The sequence below is a fragment of the Ambystoma mexicanum genome, chromosome 1p (assembly GCF_040938575.1).
Source record: "Ambystoma mexicanum isolate Mex_15411 chromosome 1p, UKY_AmexF1_1, whole genome shotgun sequence".
NCBI classification, from domain to species: domain Eukaryota; kingdom Metazoa; phylum Chordata; class Amphibia; order Caudata; family Ambystomatidae; genus Ambystoma; species Ambystoma mexicanum.
This window is the reverse complement of record NC_090921.1, coordinates 205323847-205350218: the sequence shown is the minus strand read 5'-3', so window position 1 is coordinate 205350218 and position 26372 is coordinate 205323847. Positions and strand designations below refer to the sequence as shown.

Here is a 26372-nt window from a genome sequence, read left to right as displayed (position 1 = left end):
CCACTCGTGGCAGTAAGGGACACTCTGCAAAGCAGGAAGAGTGTGAACCCCAAGACACGGCACAGGCCACTGTCTCAGACAAGACAAATCACTTATTTCATGAGGCGCTTCAGATCCTCATTAACTACGTGACCTAGTACCATCGTGACATGTGCCTGTATGCAGGAGCACACAAACAGTCACACAACGTATGGGGCATTGGCAGCGTGTAAAAGGAACAGATAAATGGCTTCGTGTTGGAGATGTGCACAGCAGAACAGGTCACCAAGCGCTGGAATTATCTCACCCGTTGCACCAAGCAGAAGCTTAGTGTCAACCAGTCCTCTGCACTGGCAACTGGAAGGGAGCTACCAGGGGAGGAGCAGCTGACACTCCATCAAGACGACCTTCGAGGGTAGCGGGCAGGAGCCCCCCTCCTATCCAGCAGCCATGGACACCAGGCTGTATCCTACAGCTAGCGCAGACCAGCATCACACGGCCTGCCTGACCGTGTCCCAATCTTCCGCCTGACCCGCCCATGCCGGGCGCGACACGGCACCACAGCGAGGCTGAGCCTCGATCTGCCCCTTATTTTGAATCCAGTATCCGCCGGCGGCCTGCATGAAGGCCGTATAAAGGCCCTGTTTGCGCCTGTTTGGTGAATGGAAGTGCCCATCCCTTCACCCCTGTTTTCCAAAGGTAGCTCGGAGGGAGCCTCGTCCTCCTCTACGACGGGCCCCCATCACGGTAAGCCTTGGGGCCTTAATTTGCACCTTTAGCAGGGAAACGAAAAACCTTGAAATCGAGATCCAGTATCTACGCTCCACTTAATGACATAGAGCCATTCTGTAACACTTCTTGCGCTGCTGCGAGCTGTGCTCATATAACTCTGCCCACTATCGTGCAGCTCACACAGTCCCAAAGCATGAGGCTCGACATTCCATAATGACCGCACTATTTCAATAAGGTGTTCCCCATATGTGTTGAAACTAGCCACTACATGGGTGCTCAGGCTTGCCCATCACAGTTCAATAGGTAGCTATAATATGCTATCCCTCCCTGCCAGCGATATGGTCACCTGCTTTTACCTTGTTGCCTGCACTGTGCCTATGCCATTTGAAATGCAATCATTATAGCCCTTCGTGCCTTGCTACTTGCTCTCTAGTCACTGCAGCCCACTGTGCCTAGGCTGATCTTTGCCCACTGTGCCTACAAGCATCTTAGTCACTGTAGCCTTTGATGATCTCTGCCCACTGTGCCCATGAGTATTTGTAGTCATTGTAGCCTATGGAGACTATGCTGAACCATGCCCGCTTTGATTTTGTGTAACTTAGTTTCTGCTACCCACTGGGCCTATGCTACTTGAACCTTAGCCACTGTGGCCTACTGTGCATATGCTATTCTCTGTCCAGTATGCCCAATTGAAATAGCCTATCCAGCTCTCCGTGCTTATTGAAATTTAGCTTCCACAATAGGCTGACCTTCATAGTACTGTTACAGCTTGAGCAGCCCTGAACAGTGTGTTTTTCACCACCTACTGCATAAAAATGGTCCCCTACTAATACACCTTATGACCCATTTGAGACCCTCCTGGTCGCTTGCCAATTGTATGGTCGCTCAGAGACCACTATGATATTGTGTTGTGCCTTATGGTCGCTCAAAGACCACTATGATATTGTGTTGTGCCTTATGGTCGCTCAGAGACCACTATGATATTGTGTTGTGCCTTATGGTCGCTCAGAGACCACTGTGTATTGTGTTGTGCCTTATGGTCGCTTAGAGACCACTGTGATACTGTGTTGTGCCTTATGGTCGCTCAGAGACCACTGTGATATTGTGTTGTGCCTTATGGTCGCTTAGAGACCACTGTGATACTGTGTTGTGCCTTATGGTCGCTCACAGACCTCTGTGATACTGTGTTGTGCCTTATGGTCGCTTAGAGACCACTGTGATATTGTGTTGTGCCTTATGGTCGCTCTGAGACCACTGTGATATTGTGTTGTGCCTTATGGTCGCTTAGAGACCACTGTGATATTGTGTTGTGCCTTATGGTTGCTCAGAGACCACTGTGATATTGTGTTGTGCCTTATGGTCGCTTAGAGACCACTGTGATATTGTGTTGTGCCTTATGGTCGCTCAGAGACCTCTGTGATACTGTGTTGTGCCTTATGGTCGCTCAGAGACCACTGTGATATTGTATTGTGCCTTATGGTCGCTTAGAGACCACTGTCATATAGTGTTGTGCCTTATGGTCGCTCCTGACCGCTCACAGGCCCTCCTAGGATTTTTGCTATTAGCCTACCAGTATTTTACTGTTGACTACTGTATCTAGCCCAATTGGTGCAAATAAAGCGAGCCGAGCCTCACTTTACACCACCCCCCTATATCCCTAGTTATGTTAAGTTGGATATTGTGCATCATGTTCCCCTTCTGCCTTTTCCGAGCGGACACCCCGTGCACTGGCACTCACTTCCTCGCCCTCAGTAATGGGCTCACCAAACTAGCTTGCCCAAGACACCATCCCATCCCCTGTCCTACCCCCTTCCTCCCTACCACACCTCCCTTCCCATCCTCCTCCTCCTCCATTCTCTTTTCCAGGCTCAAGGACACCTACGCAACCAGTAAGGAACACCATCCCACCTCGACCATCACTGATGATCCACATGTACACCCCAACCCCTCAAGCAATGGTAAAACACACCCTATCCTAGGATATGAGAGAACATCCCGTTTAAGAGCTCGCACAAGTCTACCACACCACAACCCTACTACCAAGACCCAGCCTCCCAGATCACCCAAACCCACGGCCCACACAACAAATGACAAACACACCCAGCCTAGAGCAACTAAAACTACTCCACTAAGTGGCCCACCAACTATAAATACTCCCACTAAGGAGCCCAACCCTCCCATTAGTCTCAAAAATGCACTCATCAATGCCCGCTGCCTTGGAGCCCACGCCATTGATATTCATGACCTCATCATCGAACTTGACCTTGACATGTTAGTAATCACAGAAACCTGGCTACAGCAAGCATCAGGCCCTCTGCTAGCATTGGCTATTCCACCAGATTACACCATTCTCAGATCTGATGGAACCACCACTCCAGGAGGCAGTGTGGCCATCATTGCAAAAAACACTATCAAACTTAGATCAAGTTCCATTGAAATAATCTCAGGGTACGAACTACTACTCGCCAAACTCTCATTGAATGAAAACACCACAATTAACATAGTGGTCATCTATAGAGCCCCTAGCACAAACAGCCACCCAGAAACAGACATCCCACTAATACTGGCGCCTTTCCACAAACCCAAAACGAAATGTATCATCATTGGTGACTTGAATCTAGGTTTTAATGATAACCAAGACACCAAAGCAACCGCCCTCATCCTGGCACTAAATGACATGAACTTCTGCCAACACGTCAATGTCCCCACCCATACCAAGGGCAGAACCCTTGATTGGATCCTCACCCTCAACACCAACATCACCTTAGGCCCGATTACCGCACTGAATTGGACAGACCACTACTGCATAGAATTTACAATCACTAGCAACCACCCTTGCACATCCAAGAACATATCTATGGACATCATCGAAAGTAGAAACTCTAAAAAGCTCACAGCTGAGAACTTCGACCCCACCTTGAACAAATTGCTAGATACCCACTCAATCCTCAGCAATGACCCAACTACTATCGCTGAGTACTACCACAAATGCCTCTCCACAGCGATTAACACCATAGCACCTGTAACCTCCAAACTAAGGCGCCTCAACAAAAAATCCAACTTCTGGTTCAACGAGGAATTAATCGCCCTTAGAAGGAAAAAAAGCTCTCTTGAGCATGCCCATAATAAACATCCCTCCCCGGACTCAGCTGAAGCATTCAAAGACGCAAATACCCTCTACAAATCAGCTATCATCTCACATAAAGCTAACGCCTACAATGCTCGCATTAGCAATGCAGCATCCGACTCCAAAGAGCTCTTCTCTATCCTTAGAGAACTTGAAAATCCACTTCCGACCGACACACCCATAAACACAAGCAAAGAATGGTGTACCACCATAAAAGATGCTCTTGCCTCCAAAATCACTATGTTACAAAACAAAATCAACTCCAAAAAATGACTCCTAGCTACAAACCCCCCCCTTCCCTAATCCCTGTACCCTTTCCAGTGACAACTCCAACCCCCCCTTCCAATTCACACCAGTCACCCACAATCTCGTACTCAATACTATCTCCAAACTAAAAGCATCCAACTGCAAAGGAGATACTGTCCCAGCCAAACTAGTCAAAGCCTGTGCACCCACCCTGACCCCCCTCATCACTAAATTTGTCAATGCCTCATTCAACTCCAATACAGTTCCGACTTGCATTAAAGAAGCCTGGGTTACACCACTTCTAAATAAACCAAATCTAGACCACACCATTCCAACTAACTATCGCCCCATAACCACGGTCCCATTCTTACTCAAAATCATCGACAAACTAGCCTACAACCAAATTCAAACCCATTTAGAATCTAACCAGCTCCTCGGCACCAGACAATCAGGATTCAGGCCCAACCACAGCACTGAAACAGCTCTCTTGGACCTCAAAATCCAGATGGATGCCATTAGAGATTCAGGGAAACTTTGCATTCTCCTGCTGTTGGACCTCTCAGCTGCGTTCGACTTGGTGGACCACGACAAACTCTGCAACTCACTTGCCCGTGAATTTAACTTCTCTGGGGCAGCCACTGCTTGGGTGAAATCATTCTTAACTGACCGCACCTCCAGAGTGTCCATAGGCAAAGAAGCAGCCAACCCCATCCCAGTCCCCATAGGAGTGCCCCAAGGCTCTTGCCTTTCTCCCACGCTGTATAACGCATATACCAAGCTCCTGTTCTCAGCACTTGACGATATGGGTGTCATATACACAAATTTTACGGATGACACCCAGATCCTTATACCTCTTACAGGCAACTATGACCAGGACACTTTAACAATCAATAAAATGTACGTCATCATACAAAACTGGATGGCATTAAACAGCCTATGTCTTAACGATGAGAAGACGGAAGTCCTCATCGTAGGAGCTCCAGCCAAATTAGCAACCCTTCAGCCAGAATATTCAACCATCAACATCGACGGCACCAATATTCCAGTGTCAAAACAAGTAAAAACAATGGGCGTGTACTTCGATGCTAGCCTGATCATGACTAAACAGATCAATGTACTTTCCTCCTCCACGGCCTACACTTCCAAATTAATTGCACTCAGCCAAAAATTTCTTACCCCAGCAAACTGCCTCACCCTGGCCAGAGCACTGGTCCTATCGAAATTGGACTACTGTAATGTATTACTACTGGGCACCTCCAACACCAACCTAGCCAAAATGCAACTTTTGCAAAACAAAGTCCTGAGGGCAGCGCTAGGCATAAAAAAATCAGACCATATATCCAAGACCAGGAAAGATGCCCACTGGCTCCCCATCAAAGCCCGCATCATTTTCAAAACATTATGCATCACCCACTAATGCATTACAAAAAAAGGACCTATCTACCTCAATAACACTCTGCATCCTAAAACTAACATAAGATTACTGAGATCCAACAACAAACTCCTCCTGGACCCCCCCGATTCAAAACCACAAGAGCAGGGGGCAGCAGCTTCACCACTTTAGCCCCCAAACACTGGAACACCCTACCCATCATCATCAAAAAAGCATCCTCCTTCACAATCTTTAAGAAACAGCTAAAATCCTGGTTATTCAACCAATATTAGCATCTAAAGATAGGACCCCTTCCATCGGATACTGTTGTGAATACTTAGGCCACTGTATATTGTTGTGAATATGTTGTAACCTATATCATGTAATGCAACTTATGTAATGTTTGAATGTGACTAATTTCTAAGCTGTTTTATAACCTCGCCGTGACACCCGAGGGTCTGGGCGTGTAACAAATAAAAAAAAATAATAATAAATAAATAAATAAATAAAATCAAGAGGTCTGAGCCCTGCAGAGGGGGACATTTGTGAACTTTACATTGAAATACATTTTGAAAGTCAAGAAAGAGACTTTAAAGGGATAGACCAGTAAAAAAAATGTATTTAAAAAATAGATAGGCAACATTAAAAAAAAAATACTAGCACTTATTTTTTTAAACTTCCTATGTAAAATTTTGAGCTATTCAAGCTCAAAATTTGAAAAAGCAAGCACATGGGTGCATCCATTTTGTGAAATGGATGCCCGCCTGTGCTGGCTTTTGCTTTTGCTGCACTAATGAAGGAAAAGCCAGCCAGCTGTAGTAAACAAAAGCTACCGCTGGGTGGCTTTTCCTTCATTTGTGCTGTACGCGGAGGACGGGGACCGGAGACCAGAGCAGGAAAGCTGCAGCTGAATCTCGGTAAGTGCTATTTATTTATTTTTAAAAATAAGCACCAGCTGTGTTTTTTTTTCTACGTTTTTCGGGCTGGAGGAGCCCCGAAAACTTAGAAATAAAACCGCAGCTTTGAAAACGTATTTATGTTTGCCGTCGCTTTTGAAGCGACCGCAAACATAAATACAACGTTGTGTTTGAAAACGCTGCGTTTTTACTTTCCAGGTTTCTCAGGTTCCTCCGGTTCGGAGGAGCCTGAGAAACTTGGAAAGAAAAACCGCAGCGTTTTCAAACACAACCCCGTTGTGTTTCTGCCTGCTGTGGCGATCACTTTGGGTCTCCGGTGCTCCCCCACTTACCGAGATTCAGCTGCAACTTTCCTGCTCTGGTCTCCGGTCCCCGTCCTCCGCGTACAGCATCAATGAAGGAAAAGCCACCCAGCGGTAGCTTTTGTTTACTACAGCTGGCTGGTTTTTCCTTCATTAGTGCCGCAAAAGCAAAAGCCAGCACAGGCGGGCATCCATTTCACAAAATGGATGCGCCCATGTGCTTGCTTTTGTGAATTTTGAGCTGAATAGCTCAACATTTTACATAGGAAGTTTAAAAAAAAAGTGCTAGTATTTTTTTTTTAATGTTGCCTATCTATTTTTTAAATACATTTTTTTACTGGACTATGCCTTTAACATGTAAATCCAGGCGGGCATCAGTCCACGGTTTGGAACTTTTTAGAGTTAGAAACCTAGTCAGAGTGTGTCATCCTGCCTACGAAGAAAGCCTTACTCCATAAGGTGTAACGAATGAAGAAGAGCTGGTTCAACTACCCTTATTCTTTTGAACACTGATTTTCCCTTTTGCATACATTTACACTTTGTGTTCAAGAGATAAGACAGGTATTAGGTTTTTGTTAGTATAGGTCATTTTTGCTTTCATGGACTACACTAGGACTGTTTTGTTTATCGTTTGATGGTCAAAACTACTCCCTTTCGACATATAGGACAGAATATGTCTGTAACGCTCACCTGATTCCCGCAGAGGCGCCGGTCTTGACTGGGTGAATGCCGTATCTTCAAAGGTGATGTGTAACACACGGTTGGCTCTTTGGGCTGGACCTCTGTGCACTGTATGTCTGACTCGAAGAGTAAGATGTCTGCAGATAGAAAATATGGGATTAATGAACTGGGGTTATTGGGTGCCTCTCTCCTCTTCCCTTTCTCTTCTCTTGTAGAACCCCAAAGGTTAACGCCCTCACCTTAGGTAAGTGAACGCCGAGCTCTCCATCTGCCTCGGGGCAGGGTGCCGTAACCAGTTTCTTCACTGGATAAGGGTGCAGGCCTCTTGACCTCAGAGGACTGCTGTCCGTCGTTAACTGCACGAACGGTAAGTTCTGGGCACTTCAAATGTCTTAAAAGTCTTTTGTAATGATATCTCTTGTTTTGCAGGGTTCCGGTGATGGCGGATGGCAGGCTGATGAGAGTTGAGGATCGAACCCGCGTGAGGAATAGAAACGCCTGGAAGCACGTAAGTAAGCGCTTGTAGCCTGCTTCACGATGCGCACTAACTGTCCCTTTTATCTTGCAGGTACAAGTTCGGAGCTTTAGAGAAGCTGAAGGGTGCTGGAATACCCACTGGATTCGGCGTGGGAAGGAGTAATGGCACGTGAGTAATAAAGTTGCCCAATGTCTTTAAACGCACCTTCTTTTGTCTTTCAGATGCGGGATGCAGCGCCGAAGGCCTCCGGAGCGTGCGAAGAGCTGGTAAGCTTTTGTCTTTCAGATGCCGGAATGCAGCGCGAGGCGTTGGTGACAGCCGATGGACCAGGTAAGAGATGCGCTGCCACTGAAGACCGTAGTGCTAACCTGTTCTTTCTTTGTCTTTACAGGTGTTGCTGAAGACTGGATTCCAGGATGGTAAGCCTTTGTTCCCTTAGGCCCAGGATCAGAAGCAGAAGACACAATGAGCGTTCTGCTGCAGAGAATGCAGAATAACGCAAAGCAAGATTCATCCATCGGGTGTGGTTTAAATAGCCTCCTGTAGTGCTTAGGTGTCTCCTTCCACAGCCACGCCTAGGTAAGAAAAGAGTTCCTGCTTTCCAGAAGAGTTCCAGTGTTCTGAACCTAGGGAGTGGCTCCTGCCCCACCCAACAGGAAACGTAGTCCCAAACAGAAGAGGATCAGGGGTTCAACTGGCAGGTAAGTAAGCAGCATGGTCTGCTGCAGGTAAGTCCACCCAAGCATTATGAGCCCGGCGCTTCCAGCGCTGGGACTGGGCATCTTTATGAGCCTGGTGCCACTGGCGCCAGGACAGGGTCCAAAAGGTCCCAATTGGGACTGGCTGGCACTCAGAACCGGGGTTATGGGTCTGCTTCCAAGGGAGTCGGGCAAGTCCTGATCTTTTGGAAGCAGAGATCATGACAATGTGTTTCTCCAACCCCAACATTTTCAATAAAGGTTTTACAAATTGTATCCATTGTGTCAGAGTCAATACTTGTGACACCATACCTTCTCTACAGTGCTTTGAGGAGACTCGTGCAACTACACTCTGGAAACACGACAATGTGCATTGACAGACAACTCAGATATGCATTGTGTCAAGGAAATCCATAGGAGTAGGTGACAAATGGAACGTGCAACTCTGCATGACATGGCGTGTAAGTGATATTTGTATGCATGCACCGGTCTAGCAGTGCAGAGTGAAACCCAAAAAGAATATAGCAATGAACACTACTTGTAGGTGTCACATGTTTCACAAGTGCCGGGGAGTAGCCTGTGGGGGACGAGTCCTGTTACACAGATATGTGCCACAAATGGCTGCCACATGGTCCACTCCCAGTATGATGGCCAATTGACATGAGTCTGTGCATCACAGGACATGCTTTACCCAGAGCTGTCATACAAATGCAGCCAGATGTGCCAATACACAATAAATGTTGGTGATGCATGATTGGCAAAACACAGGCGGCGCAATGACGGACACTCATCTGATGTGTCCTCATAATTCTCCAAGCCTACCACGCCTTGCGCCTGCTCAATGAGTATGAATTGGCTTGCGGCCTCTTGATGGAGTGTCAGCTGCTCCTCCCCTGTTGGCCCCCTTCCAGTTGCCAGTGCAGAGGACTGGTTGACCCTAAGCTTCTGATTGGTGCGACCGGTGAGATCATTCCAGCGCTTGGTGACCGGTTCTGCTGTGCACATCTCCAACACTAAGGGCCTCATTACACGGATGGCAGTAAGGTTTACCGGTACCGGTATTTTACCGGTACCGGTAAATCCTTATCACCTTACTACGAGGTCCCTTTGCGGGTTGGGGAATTTAACGCCTGCTTTTTGCAGGCGTTAAAAACCAACCCGCAAAGGGACCCAGGGAGCTAATTACGGTACCGCAATTTGCGGTACCGTAATTAGCGCCTTCCCCATTCCCAATATGCCCTATGGGGCAAAAATGGGAATGGTGAAGGGCAATGGTGGAAGGGGGAATTACCGCCCCGCCAACCTTGGAATGGGGCGGTAATTCCCCTTTCCACAAAGGCGGTGCCGGTAAATTACCGGCATGAACCATGTCGCTAATAGCGCCATGGTTCTCCGCCATCCGTGTAATGAGGCCCTAAGTCGTTTATCTGTTCCTTTGACACGCTGCCAGTGCCTCATAAGTTGTGTGACTGTCTGCTCTCTGCATACGAGCACATGTCACGATGGTGCTAGGTCACATAGTCAATGAGGATCTGGAGCACCTCATTAAAGAAGTTATTTGTCCTGTGTGGGAAAGTGGCCTCTGCCGTGTCTTGGGGTTCAGTCTCTTCCTGCTTTGCAGATTGTCCCTTACTGTCACGAGTTGCAGGGTGGTTGGAGTTACCCCTGTTTGGCTAGAACCACGTTGTCATCGAGGTGCCGGCCGCCTTTGGACTGGGGCCTGCCATGTCCTCCTGGGTATGAGGCAGCAGATGTTTCACCACCACATCCCCGACCACCTGGTGCTGGGGCAGGTGTTTCACGACCACGTCCTGAGCACCGAGGGGCTGGGCAGGTGTTTCACCACCATGTCCCTGACCACCTCGGGCTGGGGTAGGTGTTTCACCACCATCACTCCCACCCCGACCTGCCTGCCCCCTTTCCATCTTGGGGCCTTTCCACTTATTTAACAGGTGTAAGTAATGAATGAGAGGCACACCAAGTTATTGCCCTGGGCAATGGGCCTCATTACGAGGCATTACGAGGCCTGTAGTACAGGCATGGCTGCCGCCGGTATTAATATTTTTGCTGGTGCCCAGAAAAAGGCAATTACCGGGTCATTACGACATTGCCCTTTGCTACCATCATGTTCTGCTTGCGGGTGCCGGTACAGCCACCAGGTCCAACCTGGTGGCTGCAAGGGCACCCGCAAGCAGAACTCGTAGTATGGCGGCACCGTTGTTGCCTTACCGCCATACTTATAATGAGGCCCAATGTGTGTCATGGAACAGTCTACATGATGTACGATGTAGATGTGTGGTCCAGCAACGTTCAAATGTACTCCAAATCGGAAAAATATGCGGTACATGATGCACAGTGGCACCCAATAACACAAAAAGTGCACATGCGACACCGGCCAAATTTCTGAAAATGAAAAAAGGGGTACATGATACGCAGTGGCCCCCAATAACACAAACAGGGCGTGGGCAACACCCGGAAAGCTCCCAAAACTGATGAAAGAGGTACACGATACACAGTGGCAACCACAAACAGAAAAAATTATAATGTGACAGACTGGATGCCTCAAAATGGAGGTGGAAAAAGACATAACCCCCCAAAACAAAAACAAACAGTATGCTACCTGAAGGGAACAGATTTCTTACCCCCCCCAAAATACATGGAAATGACCATACTCCATCTTTATTCCTTCAGGCGCACAGCCAGTGATGCGTTTACTCATCCTTATGTATCCCCGTCAAGGCTGTGAGCCGTGTAGGCACACTGCGTGCAGCGCTTGTCACATAATTTACCCACTGAGGGCCTTTACTCTGTTTTCGGCTGCCTTTGAAGTGAAAAATGGAAGAGACACTCTCCTGCCTACGTGCAATTTTGCCTTCCTCCTCCTGCCCTGTGTTGCCTCACACGTTGCTATCTGCTGCTGAAAGTCCTGTGCGTGTGCCTGCTTCCCACCTGAACTGCAGTGTAAGTGCCTGTCGTGCTGCCATTACCTGTGCTCCTGTCTCTAGCCCTGTGACCGCCTCATCTGCTGTTCCGGACTCACACCTCAGCATACCACCACCACTGCTCCACGTCTCATCGGCAGGACTAGCTTACCCATCCATACCAGCCTTAGTGTTTGCCATGTATTAGGGAAATGTATTATTATTTTGCTTCATCCCCTCTCCTAATTAGACCCTAGCACATTTTGCTGGATTTCTGGACCTTTTTCTTTTTAATCCTGAATGAGTGGATCCTTTTTTCACGCATTCATTCTAGTGGGCTATGTCTTTTGGAACTCGATTCTTTGTAATCTACCTGTACCATGGAGTCTGGCTGCTCCATAAATCAAAGGCATCTGTGTTATTCTAATGCAGCAAACAGCTCCCTGTGGGCATAGTTGCTGGGGACCCTTATGGTCCTACTTTAAGATTATTTTTCTATATCCTTAAGTGACCACAGTTCTTAAGGATAGAGAGATACTTGGGGCCTCATTGTAAGGGTTGCGCCCCCGTAATGAAGGGGGCCGGTACGGGACCAGCCTCCTTCATTACGGGAGCACCGATTTCGAGCTTCCCTTTGCGGGACCCGGATCAGACGCCTGATAAAACCAGGCATCCTTTCCGGGTCCCGCGAGGGGAAGAGGGAGGTAATAACGAACCAGATGTAATGTGCCCGTTGTTACCTCCCTCCCCATTCCCATTGAGCCCTATGGGGGCTCCAATGGGAATGGGGAATGGTTCCTGCAAGGAGGAATTACCGGGTCCTTCTATGTCGGAATGACCCGGTTATTCCTCATTGCAGGAACCCGGTAAAGGAGCCCGGTTTGCAGGTAGCCATGGAGCTAATAGCTCCATGGCTACCTCCAAACTCGTAATGAGGCCCTTAGTGTCTCTCCCAAAACTCTATAGTCTCGGAGATTAGCACACACCACCTTCAGTGGAGTGCCAAAGGGATACTTATTATCCCCCTTCTCTCTGTGTTAGGCAGAATTATATGCAGTGCCCTTTGGGAACACACAATTAGGACTACAAGTGACAGTACAAATTCACCTTTGGTACAAGCCTGTACTACACAGTGAAGTGGTAGTGATGGCTGAGCAGCCAAACGTACTTTAAGAGTAAAGTGAGCAGTATCAATATTTATACAAAGGACAGCAATTACTATGATTCAAATAAACACTGACTCAAGGTTTTTGAGCAAACATTTATGTACACATCAGTTATTAAACATTTCACTTTTATCAAGCAGTTGAAAAATCACGATCTTAATACACTACTCTACATCCAATAGATTCTGGACAAGTTAGGCTCAAAATGAAGTGTGAGAAAAATAGCACCCCACTAATTTAAAAGGGAGGGAATGACAATGTTAGACACAAATTTAGCATCACCAGTATTAGTAAGTGAGCAGGGCAATCTAGAAAAAGGAACTACAGTGTGGAAATCAAATTCAAGGGCCCTGGCCCAAAATCAATGGACCAAAGGCTTTAGAGAGGATCACACAGTTCAGGGTAGTTTGTGGTTAAGTTTTGCCAAGAGTTCAGAATGAAGATGGTAGGACGAAAAGTTACTTTAAAGAATAAAGAAGGACAAGGTCTCGGATTGGCAAAATATTTCACACACTTTCACTGCGGCTGGGTTAGCACAGTACCTTTAGAGGAGAAGAATGCTGTAGCTGAGGCAGACATTCCTGGCAGGTCCTGCAGGCTCACGGTTCCTGAAGTGACTGTCGGATGACACGAAGGAGGAAGACTGGAGGGTCCTGCACTGCCCAGGGAAGAAACAAGCAGCGGAGCAAAGCAACAAATAAAAGGTGTGCTCCTTAAAACCCAAGCAGGGTCCGATCCTCCTGGCTATCTGGTTCACTGTAGCTGTGAACAGCAAATTCGACCAGAGGAGGGAGGCCTGGCTTGCAGTTTGGCGAACTGGTTGTTCCCACCAGCTCAAGGGGAGAAGATTCCTTGCAGATCTTCCCTGTCGCCGAAGTTTGGAGATTCGGACCCGCAGCAGGGCTTCACCGGGAGGTTCAGTCGTGGTAGAGGTCCTCTTCTGTCAGCTTCTCTTCGGTTCTCTCAATCCAGTGGCGACTCTGCCTTCTCAGTCCCAGAGACCTGCTTTTTATGCAGTTTTTCCCCATTCACACAGCCTGGCTGTCAATCACCCAGCAGGGTGGCTGCCACGCCGGGTCATACCAGAGTGCGACATGGGTCTCCAAGGAGACCCTGAGCAGGGAGTCTCAAGCTCCTCCCTCACATCCTGTCCCCCTCAGACATTCAGTTGCCTAAGGAGGGCTTCTGTGCAGAAGGACGGCGAACAAAGGAACCAAATCTGGTTTGGCGCGCAGAGTAAAACATGAGAAAGACTTTTACAAAAAGAAATGGCAAATAGAGCCAGCCGGAACCGTATAAAAGTAAATATGGTCCAGCGGGTTTAAGTTCAAGGCTACTAAGATAGCCTAAAACAATACCAAGGCTATTTAAAATAACCGCAGTAGGAAAAATATGGTAGTTATCACTGCCTCCAGCCAAATCTTAAAGAAAAGGGAACAAAACTATGTTCCATGAAAAACAGGCAAAAAAGGATAAATATTAACCCTTTCCACAACTCTATGTTAGATAGTTTGTACTGGGTCTGTGAGTTTAAAAGGACTAATAAAGTCAATGCAACTGTACATGTTCTGGGAGACATGGAAACGGAGTTGGGAAGTCTGAAAAAGACAACCCTGTGCCACTGCACTGAAGGTGCTGTGTAACACATAGTAAAAAGATGATGTCTATGGAGTAGGTGAAGCTCCACAGACTATGAACACAAAAATGTTAAACACACACAGCACAACACATGTAAAAGTGGGAAAAAAGGCTCACACTCTTACCAGGTGGAAAAAAAAATCCTAGAAATCTAGCAAAGCTGCTGTGGGACTCAGTAGGTAAGGGAAATTAGCCATTCTGGTGAATTCTCCCTAACACTCTGCTCCTGTGACCTTTTAGTCACATAGGGCCTCATTACGAGGTTGGTGCATAGCGCCATAACTAGCACCAATAACGGGACTGTGTCCGCCCTCGTTCAATGGGGACTTACCAATCCAGTCCGACCTTGGCAGGACCAGTAAATCCCCATTGTAAAAGCCATTCCCCATTCCCATTTGAGCCCCCATAGGGCTCAATGGGAAGGGGGAAGGCGTCAATAACAGTGTTAAGGGAGGGACCCGCTAAGTGACCTCGGAATAGGGCGCAAAGGGATTACCGGCAACGGTGTCATTACCGGTGCCCGATATCCCTTCGCGCCCACCTCAGAATGAGGCCCACAAACACACTGGGCCTCATTACGAGTTTGGAGGTAGCCATGCCGTCATTACCGGCATGTCTACCTCCAAACTCGTGTCCAGGTCCCGAAAAAAAGCAAATTACCGGGCCATCCTGATTTTTGTGGGCCCAGTAATTCCCATTTTCGGGACCCGAACCCGGTATATCCCCTATATGGCTCAATGGGAATGGGGAGGATGCTAATAACAAATCTGTTAATGACGGGTCCCTTGTTAGCATCCTGGTCTGCTCGCCGGTATACACGTCTGGCCAGACCAGGCGTGCATACCACCACACGCGAGAAAACTCGTAATGTGGCGGCCCGGTATGAACGGTGCTGGTAGCTTACCGGCACCGTTTATACCGCGGCCGCTTGGGTTGTAATTAGGCTCATTACCTAGTAATAACTGGTGGCAGTGGACGTGTTCTTGCAACTATTGTGTGTTTTCTTATATTGCAGGCATGTCCATAGCCTTGGTAGTGCACAATAGGGACACCAAAGTACCAACTTGGGGTTTCCCTTATTTTCTCACCATTACTAGCATGGTTGTCCTTTGTTAGCCCTTTTTATACCATTCTGGGAGGGGGAGGTCTGTGTGTGTGTGTTTTGCCTTTGGCGGGAACCAGTAGGTATCCCCACCTAGGCTTCAGAGTATCTGGGCAGGCAGGAAGTGGGGGAGGAGTCATCCACCCCCCTGTCCTTTGTCTGCCAGAGGGCCTGAATAGGTCCAGCTCCCAAAGGGTGCCTGGCTGTCCGGATTGGACAGCCAAACACCCCTTTTTGTAAAATGCTGAGAGAGATTGCAAGGAGTGTGTGGCGAAACTGTATGAACGGTGAGGCTTCTGGAGTGTAAAGCAAGTAAACCACAGGAAACAGAAGTAACTGAAGAAGAAGATGACCAGATATGCCTGCAGACCCTTTGCAAGACCGTGAAACAACCACTGCTGTCCTGACCTTGTTTATGTCTATGCAACAGAGAGGCTCTGAAGAGGATGACTCCTTCCATTTCTCTGGTGGGAACAACCAGCCCATAGATGAACTTTGAAACAAGCCATCTCCTGAGGTCCTAAGAGCTTCCAGTGCTGTGAAACCCCGGTACCAGGATACCCGCTGCCCATTTTGAGTGCATCGTGATGGGAAGGCCGAATCCATCCAAATCTGTGTTGATCTCGTAAGGACACTCTGGGGATCCGATCCAACTCACTCAGACCCCCTCACCAGAGTGTGGGACTGCAGGAAGTGAAGAAGATTGACTGAGCAGTCCGTGTCCTCGTTGGTGCTGCTGGAAAGGCACCAGCACTGCAGAGAGAACCAAGACGTTGCCGAAGTCATGCTACAGGTCCTTCCTCGAGACCGCTGCTGAGAGACACCATCCATTGTCTTGTCTTTCATCACCAGAGCAATCCGGAGGTCGTGTTTAGAGCTGACACATTGTGAAGGAGCCAACATGAACACATTCTACAAACCAAATGTACTGTGGGGAAAAAGGTATTGATGACCGGATTCCAAGAAGTCTCTCCAGAGCGGTGGAGTGCACGTAGAGGAGTCCAGGGCAACCCACTCTTACCTTTGACCCAACCCGCTGCTTATGTCCCTTTTTCAAGTCAATTTTTAGGTTTACTTTGTTATTTGCTAACTTGCTGCTTCAATAACTGTAGACACTGGAAGAAATCCAGGACGGCATGCCCTCTCTGAACGGCCTTTAGCTAGGGTTGCGTTTTTTTGGACTTAAAAGACTTGCCAAATGAGGAAACCATCTCTAGAACCTTGACTAACCACCTATTTTCTTCCCTTTCAGTGACTTTTCTATATGTGTTTGCAGAGTAAATGCATTACCGTATGACCTGTTGAAACCCACATGAGTGCGCAATTAACGATAATATAATAACCTTGTATTTTCCCTTTCTAACGTCACTACAAATGTAACAAAAAGTGAAAGTGCCCTTTGAAGTGTACTATCTAGTATTCCTAAGTGTTCTACAGTAAACATCTGAAGTATTTAAAGTGATTCCTGTGTAAATGCAATAAATATATCTTTTATATAGCTAAGTGCTTCTTTCTTGTGGCTATTTAACTAAGATTCAGAGTACTTACAAACAGCTCACATCTTCCTCTTAAGATAAGCCTGACTGCTCTGCTACTCTACCAAGGTCCTGAGCTCGTATAGACAGATTCTAAGAGGATCACTGGAATAGCTTACTAAAGTCTGACTGCTAGTAGGACTTTAGAAAAACTCCCCTAACACCATGTCTGCACAATCTTCCTCCGACTAGATTGACAACCCCAGGGCAGAGAGGCAGGGGGCTGTCAACTTCAGCAAAGAGGAATTTGGCATCCTGGTGGTAATGGTCCTGGAGAACTATAATTCCCTCTTCGAACCAGCTAAGCAACGCAGCAAATATGGACGTTGCAAGCTCTGGGAGGACATAACGGCCGCCATCAATGCAGAGGGGGTGGCAGTCTGCTGCTTAAAGTCCATCCACAAGCGCTGGGAGGACTTGAAATCCAAGACCCACACCAATGCCCGGCATGCCATTAAGCATTGTGCTACCATAGAGTGTCACCGTGCTCACAGGTCCATGCTATCATCTAACAACATGCAGGTCTTGGTCAAATCGTCCGAGTGCTGCATGTGCAGGTCTGCGAGTGGCAAGAATCTCTGTAGTCTGATGGTGAGTAGGCATTTGGTGCAATGCCTGATAGTGCATGTGTTTCATGCATGTGCATGAATGTTTGGTTTGTAACCCTTGTGTTGGCTGCATGTGTTTATCATTGTTAATGTGTGAGCATGCCATGTGTATGTGCCTGAGGCTATGGCATACCAACGTGTGGCTGTGCTATTGAGGCATGTATGTGTTGCATGCGCGCCAGATGGGTTGTGATGGAATCATTTGGTTTGTTGTGATTGTGTGTAGGGGTGCCCATACAGGTGTTTGTATGGTCATAATGTGTGCTGTGCAATCATGGTAGGGTACTGGTGGTCAGGATTTAAACATGTGTCTTGTCCGCAATGTGTCCACAGCAGTGTTCAGGCACATCAGTGCTTCCATGCATTTGGGTGTGTGCATTATACCAGTTAACTCTCTACCCGCCTCTGTGGCAAGTCTCCCATTGATGTGCATCAGATTGCAGTTGTGTCACGTTCACTTTCCCATTGGTACATGTAATTCATATTGATTTGTGTCTGTGAAAGGCCCCCTTTTTGAGGCATTCACATGTGTATGTGTCATGACTGTGGTTTGCATTGTGCCTGGGTTGTCGTGCCTTTTTGGACATCGATTGAATGTACCTGTGTGGAGTTGTGGACGTTTTTTGCTGTGCCTTTGACAAATTAAGTTCCTGTGAATGTTGTGGCTGCTGCACCAGTTTCAACCCAGAACACTCATTTTGACGTTCTGTGGCTCCTTTACCACAGTTGCTGCAGCTGATGAAGGGGGTGGAAGCGTTTCTATGGAGCATGTATGTGGGGAGCCTTCCACCAGACAAAGCCGCAGGCCCCGACCACTCCTCTAAAAGAGATCAATTTTAGGGAGCGATGTGGCTGAGGTAGCACCTGTACCATCGAGTGTGGCTGCTGAGGGTAAGTTCATGAAGGTGAAGGTGGTAGGGGACTCCTCAGTAGTGGTGGGACAGGGTGATGGCACACAGGGGCCATCCACAGGGGAAGACACCCTTGAGGCAGCCAGGTTGATAGAGGGGGAGGCAGAGGAGGTGGCCGTGGCAGCACAACCGATGGGATCAGGTGGGGGTGTTGAGAAGGGAGTGCCTTCAGCAACCTTGTCCCAGGGGCATAAGTCTGTGCAGGACACGGTGGAGGTGTCTGTGCAAAATCCAGTCCCTGGGCTATTCAATGCAGCACTGCATGCCTTCCTGAATATCTATACTCAGACCAACATCCCATTACCGGATGATATGTCCATCACAGAACATGTGCTACCCCTGCTGGCGCGCCTGACGAGGCGTACCAGAGGCATGTATGATGTTGGACAGGCTACTCATGACCTGCTTGTCCATCATCACAATGAGCAGTACTTTGTCATTCCCTTGCTGGCAGCAGGCCTAATCCTTGGTGGACCCTGTGAGCTGTTCACTGCTGGAACCTCCTCCTCGGCTTCTTTTTTTGTACTCAAGTCGTACTGTGGTGAACCTTCTGGGCAACATACCAGCATGGCCCCCTGTGCACCAGTCCCCCCACAAGGCCCTGTCTAGTGGAGATAATATCCCCGCCTGAAATGAGAATCACTGTTACGGCAGCTGAGGTGGTCACTGTGCATCCCCAGACAATGGAGGGACAGCAGGAAACGCAGAGCAGGGCAGGTACCCTATGCCCCCAACAAAGACCATCAAGTCAGAGGGTGTACCAACGCAGCCTGCACAGGACTCAACGGCAGCAGGTGGCAACAAGGAGGAGGCTGACGGTTACAAGTCCACCATAAGGAGGCAGGCGGCACCTTCAGGGCAAGAGGACCTTGTTGGATTGGTTGGGAGACATTTGGGATGAGGACTAGCATGCTGCCTTTGCAAATAGATCTTTAGGTATAGGTTTCTTTTATTTTTGTTTTATATTGCCCTGACCTTTGGTGACTTTCATTCCCGTTTTTCATAGATATAGTTATTTAGGTGTTGGTTTAATTTCAGTTATCATCATTTCCCCCAGACTACTTGGGCATTCAATCCCATATTTTTGTGCATATTTCATTTAATACAGGTGGTATATGTTTTCATTCCACGCTTCACGCAGTTAATTTGTGTATCTGCACCTTTTATTGTTGACATTTCACACAGTGCTCCTCTCTATTGCATGTCATGTGCATTCTGGCATGCCAGTGTGTGTAATGTTTTTACTGTGATGTTTGCGGGTGGAGGGATGCAGTGTGTGGCTGACATGTGGGGGTGGAGCCATGAGACAAATGGCAGCTGCACTGGATGTTTTCATTTGCATTTACATGTGCTGCATCACTGTGTTTTTAGCGTCAGTGTGTCAGTGTGGTTGGGGATGAGGGCTCTGGTGTGTGTGTGAGATGCTGTACAACCGTGTCAGGTTACAGTGATGTGTGGAAATCGTTGCCATTATTTGTTAGACTGTGATGGCGGATGTGATGACAACTGCACATGTTTGTTTGCAGACTTTAAAATTGTTGGAATTGAAGGTCCAATGTTGTTCATGTGTCCACTTTGCACATTCTTATGATTGCGTATGTGCACACACTCCATTGGCTGTAGTGTGTATTTGGCATTGTGGGTGCTATGGTGGGTGGTGGGCTCTATGTGTATGGGTGGCCTAGTCTCATCACTTGCAGTTTTATTTTTCATTGATGTGTCACGCCCATGTAATCCTCACATACCAAACAGCATGCACAGTCACCAAAAGCCTGCTCTCATGGCTTGCTTACCCTCTGTCACTGCACTGCAGTTGTGTGCCATGTTTGCTCTTTCTGTGTGCCAGCCCACATTTCCTGTGTCAGCGAGTCATGCACTCTCTGACTGCCATCCCATCACCCATGAAAACGCCTGTCATGTTATTGTCCCTGACAGTGAGATTGCCACCCCTTCCACCCGGGCCAATTATGCTCAAGCTGTGACGTGCCTGGTCATTATTTGTGGATCATGCCAATGTTTGATTTGGTTTACTTCTGTCCACCGCACACTTTCAGTGGCTGTGCTTTGATACCTGTGCAACGACACATGGCCAATATGCACATGACACTTTCTATTGCATTTTCTTGTCACATGCGGATGGGTTGGCCACAGTGTGCTTTGTGCAATATAGTGCTGTATGGTGTTGGTGCTGCAGATTAAAGTCTGCCATGAATGACAGTGGATGCTCCATTCCAGGATTGGTCTTCATTTTTTGAGTTGATCGTGTTGGCAGTGAACATGTTGGAGGTGTTCTTGATGCTGGGGCCAGACCACAGAGATTCGGTTGAGTTGCAGGCAAGCATTTGACTGGCTGTGTTGGAGAGTATTGGGAGGCTGCCAGATGTATTGTTGGAGGTGAGGGGGGCTGGTGAGTGGTTTACAGACTTGAGGGCTCTGCCTGGTGTAGTGTTTGAGGTGATGGGCACTTTTGGGTGGTTTCTGGACTTGAAGGGGATTCTGGGGGGGGGGGGTGTCAGAGGTGAGGGCAGTGTGGGGAGGGGGGTGTACTGTCAGGGGGATGCCTGGGGTAGTGTTGGAAGTGATGGGGGCTCGTGGGTGGTGTCTGGACTTAGGGGGATGTCGGGGGGCTTGTCATAGGTGAGGGCAGTGTGTGGAGGGGAGTGTACCGTCAGGCAGTAGTGTCGGAAGTGAGGGTGGCTGGTGGGAGGTGTCTGGACTTGAGAGTGATACTGGGGGTAGTGTTGGAGGTAAGGGGGGCAGGTGGGTGGTGTCTGGACTTGAGGGGTATGCCAAGGGGTTGACAGAGGTGAAGGCAGTGTGGGGAGGGGAGTGTACTGTCAGAGGGCTGCCTGGGGTAGTGTTGGATGTGAGGTGGGCTGGTGAGTGGTGTCTGGACTTGAGGGGGATACCGGGGGTAGTGTTGGAGGTAAGGGGGACAGGTGGGTGGTGTCTGGACTTGAGGGGTATGCCAAGGGGTTGACAGAGGTGAAGGCAGTGTGCGGAGGGGAGTGTATTGTCAGGGGTCTGGCTGGAGTAGCGTTGGGGGTAAGGAGGGCTAGTGGGTGGGGTTTGGATTTGAGGGGGATGCCTGGGGTAGTGTTGGAGGTGAGGGGCCTGGTCGGTGGGTTCTGGACTAGAAGGGACTGCTGGGGGGTGGTGTCAAAGGTGAGGGCAGTGTGGGTAGGGGAGTATACTGTCAGGGGGATGCATGTGGTAGTGTCAGAGGTGAGGGGGCTGTGGGTGATATCTGGACTTGAGGGGCATGCCGGGGGTAGTGTCAGAGGTGAGGGGGGCTGGTGGGTGGTGTCTGGACTTGAGGGGGAAGCCAGGTGGGTTGTCAGAGGTGAGGGCAGTGTGGGGAGGGGAGCATACTGTCACGGGGCTGCCTGGGGTAGTGTTGGAGGTGAGGGGGCTGGTGGGGAGAAGGGACCATTTCCCAGTATTCATCACAAGAGGGTGACTGAATAGAAGGTGGGGTGTAGTAGTAGTAATAGAGTGGAAGAAGGAGTAGTAGTATGGAGGAGGGAGTTATAATATTGGAGGCCGGAGGCAGATAGAAGAAGGAGTAAGAGACTTCTAAGCGACAGAGGGGGAAGACGTGGGGAAAATTGGGAGAGAAGGTTAGTGGTGTTGGACGCAGGAGAGGAGCAAGCAGGAAAAGCATTTGCAGACAGGGAGAGGTAGAAGACCAAGTTGCGTAGAGTATATGAAAGGCACTAACAACATCAATAATGTAGGTCTAACTTAGTCCTGGAGGGAGTTTAAGTAGAGAAGGCAATTGCCTTTAGGTTCCCGCCTCCCCCCACAGAAAGCTAGAGACAAAACAGTAGGGGGCAATATTCTCTATCTACTAACACAGGTACAAAGGGCAGAGGGTGGACACTATATCTAGATGAGGGATATTAACAAGGGGGGTCCTGGGAGTCCCTCTGCCAGACATTAGTCCTGTTTATGAGAGCCTTACTCAGATTCTTTAGCTCACTATCTTTCACAGAGGAGAAATATCCAAAACATATTAGTCTTTGTTCTGACCTGGGACAGACCAGCACCGAAATGCTAGGCAATACTCCTCTGGACAAGAGTACCAACAGCACCCAGGCACGTGTTTCAGTCTGTCTGGCAGAGGGACTCCCGGGACCCCACCTTGTTTTTTTGCATATTTCATGTGACTTTGGGTTTCACCCCAAGTTACAAGGGGAATCCAGATGTGGACCCCTTGCTCACAGGACTAAGACTGTATAATGTTGCTTCATAGTTCATAGGTAATGACAGTGCTCTTTGCTATATTGTACAACACCAAGCCACTTGTTGCTTGGCTTATTAATGGCAGCACAACTGGAAAATCAAAGCACTCTCCTTTTCTAGGACTATGAGCCTCATTACAAGTCAGCCGGTCTGGAAACAACAGTGGCGGTAAATCACCGCCACAGTTTTTTCCGGACCGGCTGATTCTGAGTCCTGCAGGTGGGAGGTGTCACTCCTGCCAGATCTGCCCTGGCAGAAATAACACCACCCTCCTGCAGGCAGACATGGAAACACCGGCTCCGTCATAGACAGAACCAGTGTTTCCATGGTCCCCATCCCCATGGAGCATTATGGGATTTACAGATTTCTGCCTCCAGAATTACCGGGTCACCAGGGTTGTAATGCCCCGGTGATTCCAGCAATCACGGAGGCGGAATGGTATTACCGGTCCGGCAGCAGCCTGCCGTTTTTCTGGCAAGCCTACAGCCGGACTCTGTGTACCATCTTGGTAGCTCCAAAGTGGTATCCACTATCTATGTTATGGTGCATGCAAAATCATGGTGGCTCCTAATCGGTATACATAATCTATGCTTTGGAATATGCGCCTTCCTCATGACTTCCAATCTGTCACCTGTATCCAAGATTGAGAACCTTTGCATTCTGCAAGTCTGGTAATCTTCTATGTTTATCCTGGGGCCTACGTAACTATTTATATTGCTACTGATCAATGGCTGCCTTTGTACTGGAGCCCGTGCACATTCCTCATGGATGCTATTGCTAAAACATGTCTTGTGCCTGAGCGAGACCACAGGTACCCTCACTATGAAGCTAATGTTGTCCTGGGAATGCCCTGGGAATGCCACTTGTTTATTATTGTGATTCCAGAAAGGATGGGGTAAGGGTAAAGGGCCTTGAAGGGATACCTATGATTATGTTGATTGTTGATGCAGCAGGATAACAACTTATGAGTTGTGATTGAGAACAATGGAGCAACCAGACATTTGAAATCCCTTATTTATTTGTGTTATTGGTTTGGGGGTATGCCTAAAAGCATCTGTGCTTCATGTCCCAAAATCCCTCAAGACGGCCCTGTTACCCCTTGTGTTACATACAAAATCCATTAACTGGCACCCAGCCTCCACACTCACCCCACTACAAAAATACTCTATGTAGAGTCTTGCCTTTCCACTACATACATACCCTATGCAGTAACCTGCCACGCCCATTACACTAATCCCCAGCCAAAATATTACTCAAATTCACTCCATGTCACCTTGCCTCCCCACCATAACCACTGCACAAATCTAACTGGCATCCTGCCACTCGCCCAACTACACATATACCCTGCCTGGTGCCCTGACTCATACCTACTCCAAATGCGCAGATCTCCCTACCTTTCGCCCTGTCTCCCTGCCCGTAGTACATATAGTCTACAGGGCAACATACCACACCACTATTTATTTATTTATTGTTTGCTTGTTAGGCGCTTATACAGTAAGAAAATACTGTTTCAAAGCACCCTCAGGGCAGGCAGGGAGCGAGAGTGGGAAATACAGTACAACATTACAACACCATATTTAAGAGCAGAGGGGAAAAAGAGGGAGGGGGACACACCTACTATGCCTTGTGAGTATTCAGAGCATGTAAGTGCAGAAAGGAAGAGGGAAGAGGGGGGAGTCTGAGCCCGTGGGTGAGCCATGGTTGAAGTGCTAGGAATATTGAGTGCTACACAGCGGGAGGTGTAAGTGCGAGGGAGTGCAGATGTAAAGTACTGTGGAAAGACAGGAGCTGTGATGAATTGGTGTGGGAGGTCAAGACCCTGAAGATGCATAAGGGCCAAGGACACTGATTCAGCAACTGTGGGATTAGCAGAGGAGATAAGGAGGGAAGGAGGAGGAAAATGAGGAAAGTCTTAAGGAGTTTCCGGAATTTGAGAAGACCCCGCTCAAGGGTTAGTGGGAGGGGGAGGCTATTCCAAAGGAGGGAGCCCTCAGAGGTGAGTGAGTGACACCCTGCACACTGTTTAGCAAAATGCTTTAAACACTAAGAGTTGGTGTCAGAGGAGCAAAGTGGTCTAGAGGGAGAGTATTTAGTAAGATAGAGCTGAAGATAGTGTTTTCCCTGGGCCGAAGACAGTCTTGTGGATGAGGCAGAGGGATTTTAATTTAATCTGTGCAGCAACCAGGAGCCAGTGAAGACTTTTTAGTGCAGTAGAGATGCAGTCCCTTGGCTTAAGGCCAAGCATACGTCTTGCTGCCTTATTCTGGATAAGCTGCAAGGGATGCAGAGTGGAAGAAGGAAGATTCAGGAGAAGGCTGTTACAGTAGCCAAGGCTTGAGTCACATTGAGCCTTTGGGGGAAAGTGAGAAAAGGTAGAATTCCTTTGAGAAGGAAGAGCTGATAGTTGGACTTCTTGGCAATATCCTGAGTGTGAGGGAGGAAGGAAAGAGAGGAGTCAACGATGACTCCAAGAGTTCCTGGCTTCAGTTGAAGGTGCAGGGGGAGTGCCCAAGGAGGAAGGCCAGAGTGAAGGGAAGAAGAGGGAGTATACACAAATATCCTACCTGACATCCCTCTACACAGATACCATTCCCGGCACACTGCTACCCTCCACACCCCACTACACACATTCCTTTACTTTGCATCCTGCCACCTCACTACACAAATCCTCTGCCACAACACTACACAAATTCACTTCATGCCACCAAGTCACCCATCTACGACATTACACAAATCTACCCAGCATTCTCCCTCCCCACTCACCTCACAACACATATACCCTGCCTGGTGCCCTACCTCATACCCACCCCAATACACATCTTCCTTACTGCCATGATCCTACTACACACATCCCCTATCTGATGCCCTGTCTACCTAACCTTTGTACACATATGGGCCTCATTCCGAGTATGGAGGTTGCCATGCCGCTTTTAGCGGCATGGCTACCCCTCTACCGGGTACTGGGTCCAGGTTCCGTGAAGGGGGAAATACTGGGCCATTCCGACCTCAGAGATCCCGCTATTTCCCCATTCAAGGAACACAGACCCGGTACATCCCCATTCCCATTTGATCCCCCATAGGGCTCAATGGGAATGGGGACGATGCTAACAACAGGCCCGTTAATGACAGGCCCGTTGTTAGCATCCTGGTCTGCTCGCGGGACCCACGAACAGACCTCGTAATGAGGTGGTAGGGGGTTAACGGCACTGGCAGCTCTACCGGCGCCGTTAACCCCCTACCGCCTGCGTTGTAATGAACCTGGCAAATTCCCACACCACTATTGAAATATACTACCTGTCAAACACGGTGGCTATCTTGTGTAGGGAGAAGAGCAGCTGACAATCAGTAAAGTCACAATGACAACAATGAAGCATGACAGCCCTGCTTGTCACATTGTTGCCTATCGAAAGTTGTTGTCAGCACGATGCCAAAGAGAAAGAATGCAGGAAGCAGGTCAAGGAATTCAGGTCCGAGTCCTTGGAGCAAACCAGGGCACATTCTAGGAAAAAGAAGAAGTCCATTGAAAAAAGGCACCTAACATTTATGTAATTCACCATAAATACAAAACAACCTTAATGGAGCAAAGCCAAACTGAGGTCACCTTCTGCAGAATCAGCATCTTCGCCTTTGTCATCAGTGTCCTCTTCATCATCATCCTCATCATCAGTCACAGTGTCTCTGCATCTGAGGAAGAAAACAATCCTCGGTATGTAT

At 48.3% G+C, this 26372-nt stretch overlaps 1 protein-coding gene across 1 annotated transcript in view; it reads left to right on the top strand.

Moving 5' to 3' along the window:
• Window positions 1-26161, top strand: part of LOC138469725 (vomeronasal type-2 receptor 1-like) — a 164238-nt gene extending 138077 nt beyond the window's left edge. The window contains exons 8-9 of the mRNA XM_069609030.1: window positions 17087-17485; window positions 25982-26161. Coding sequence (XP_069465131.1) covers window positions 17087-17485; window positions 25982-26161 — 579 coding nt within the window. The remainder of the gene's footprint in view (window positions 1-17086; window positions 17486-25981) is intronic.
• The last annotated feature ends 211 nt before the right edge of the window (window positions 26162-26372 follow it).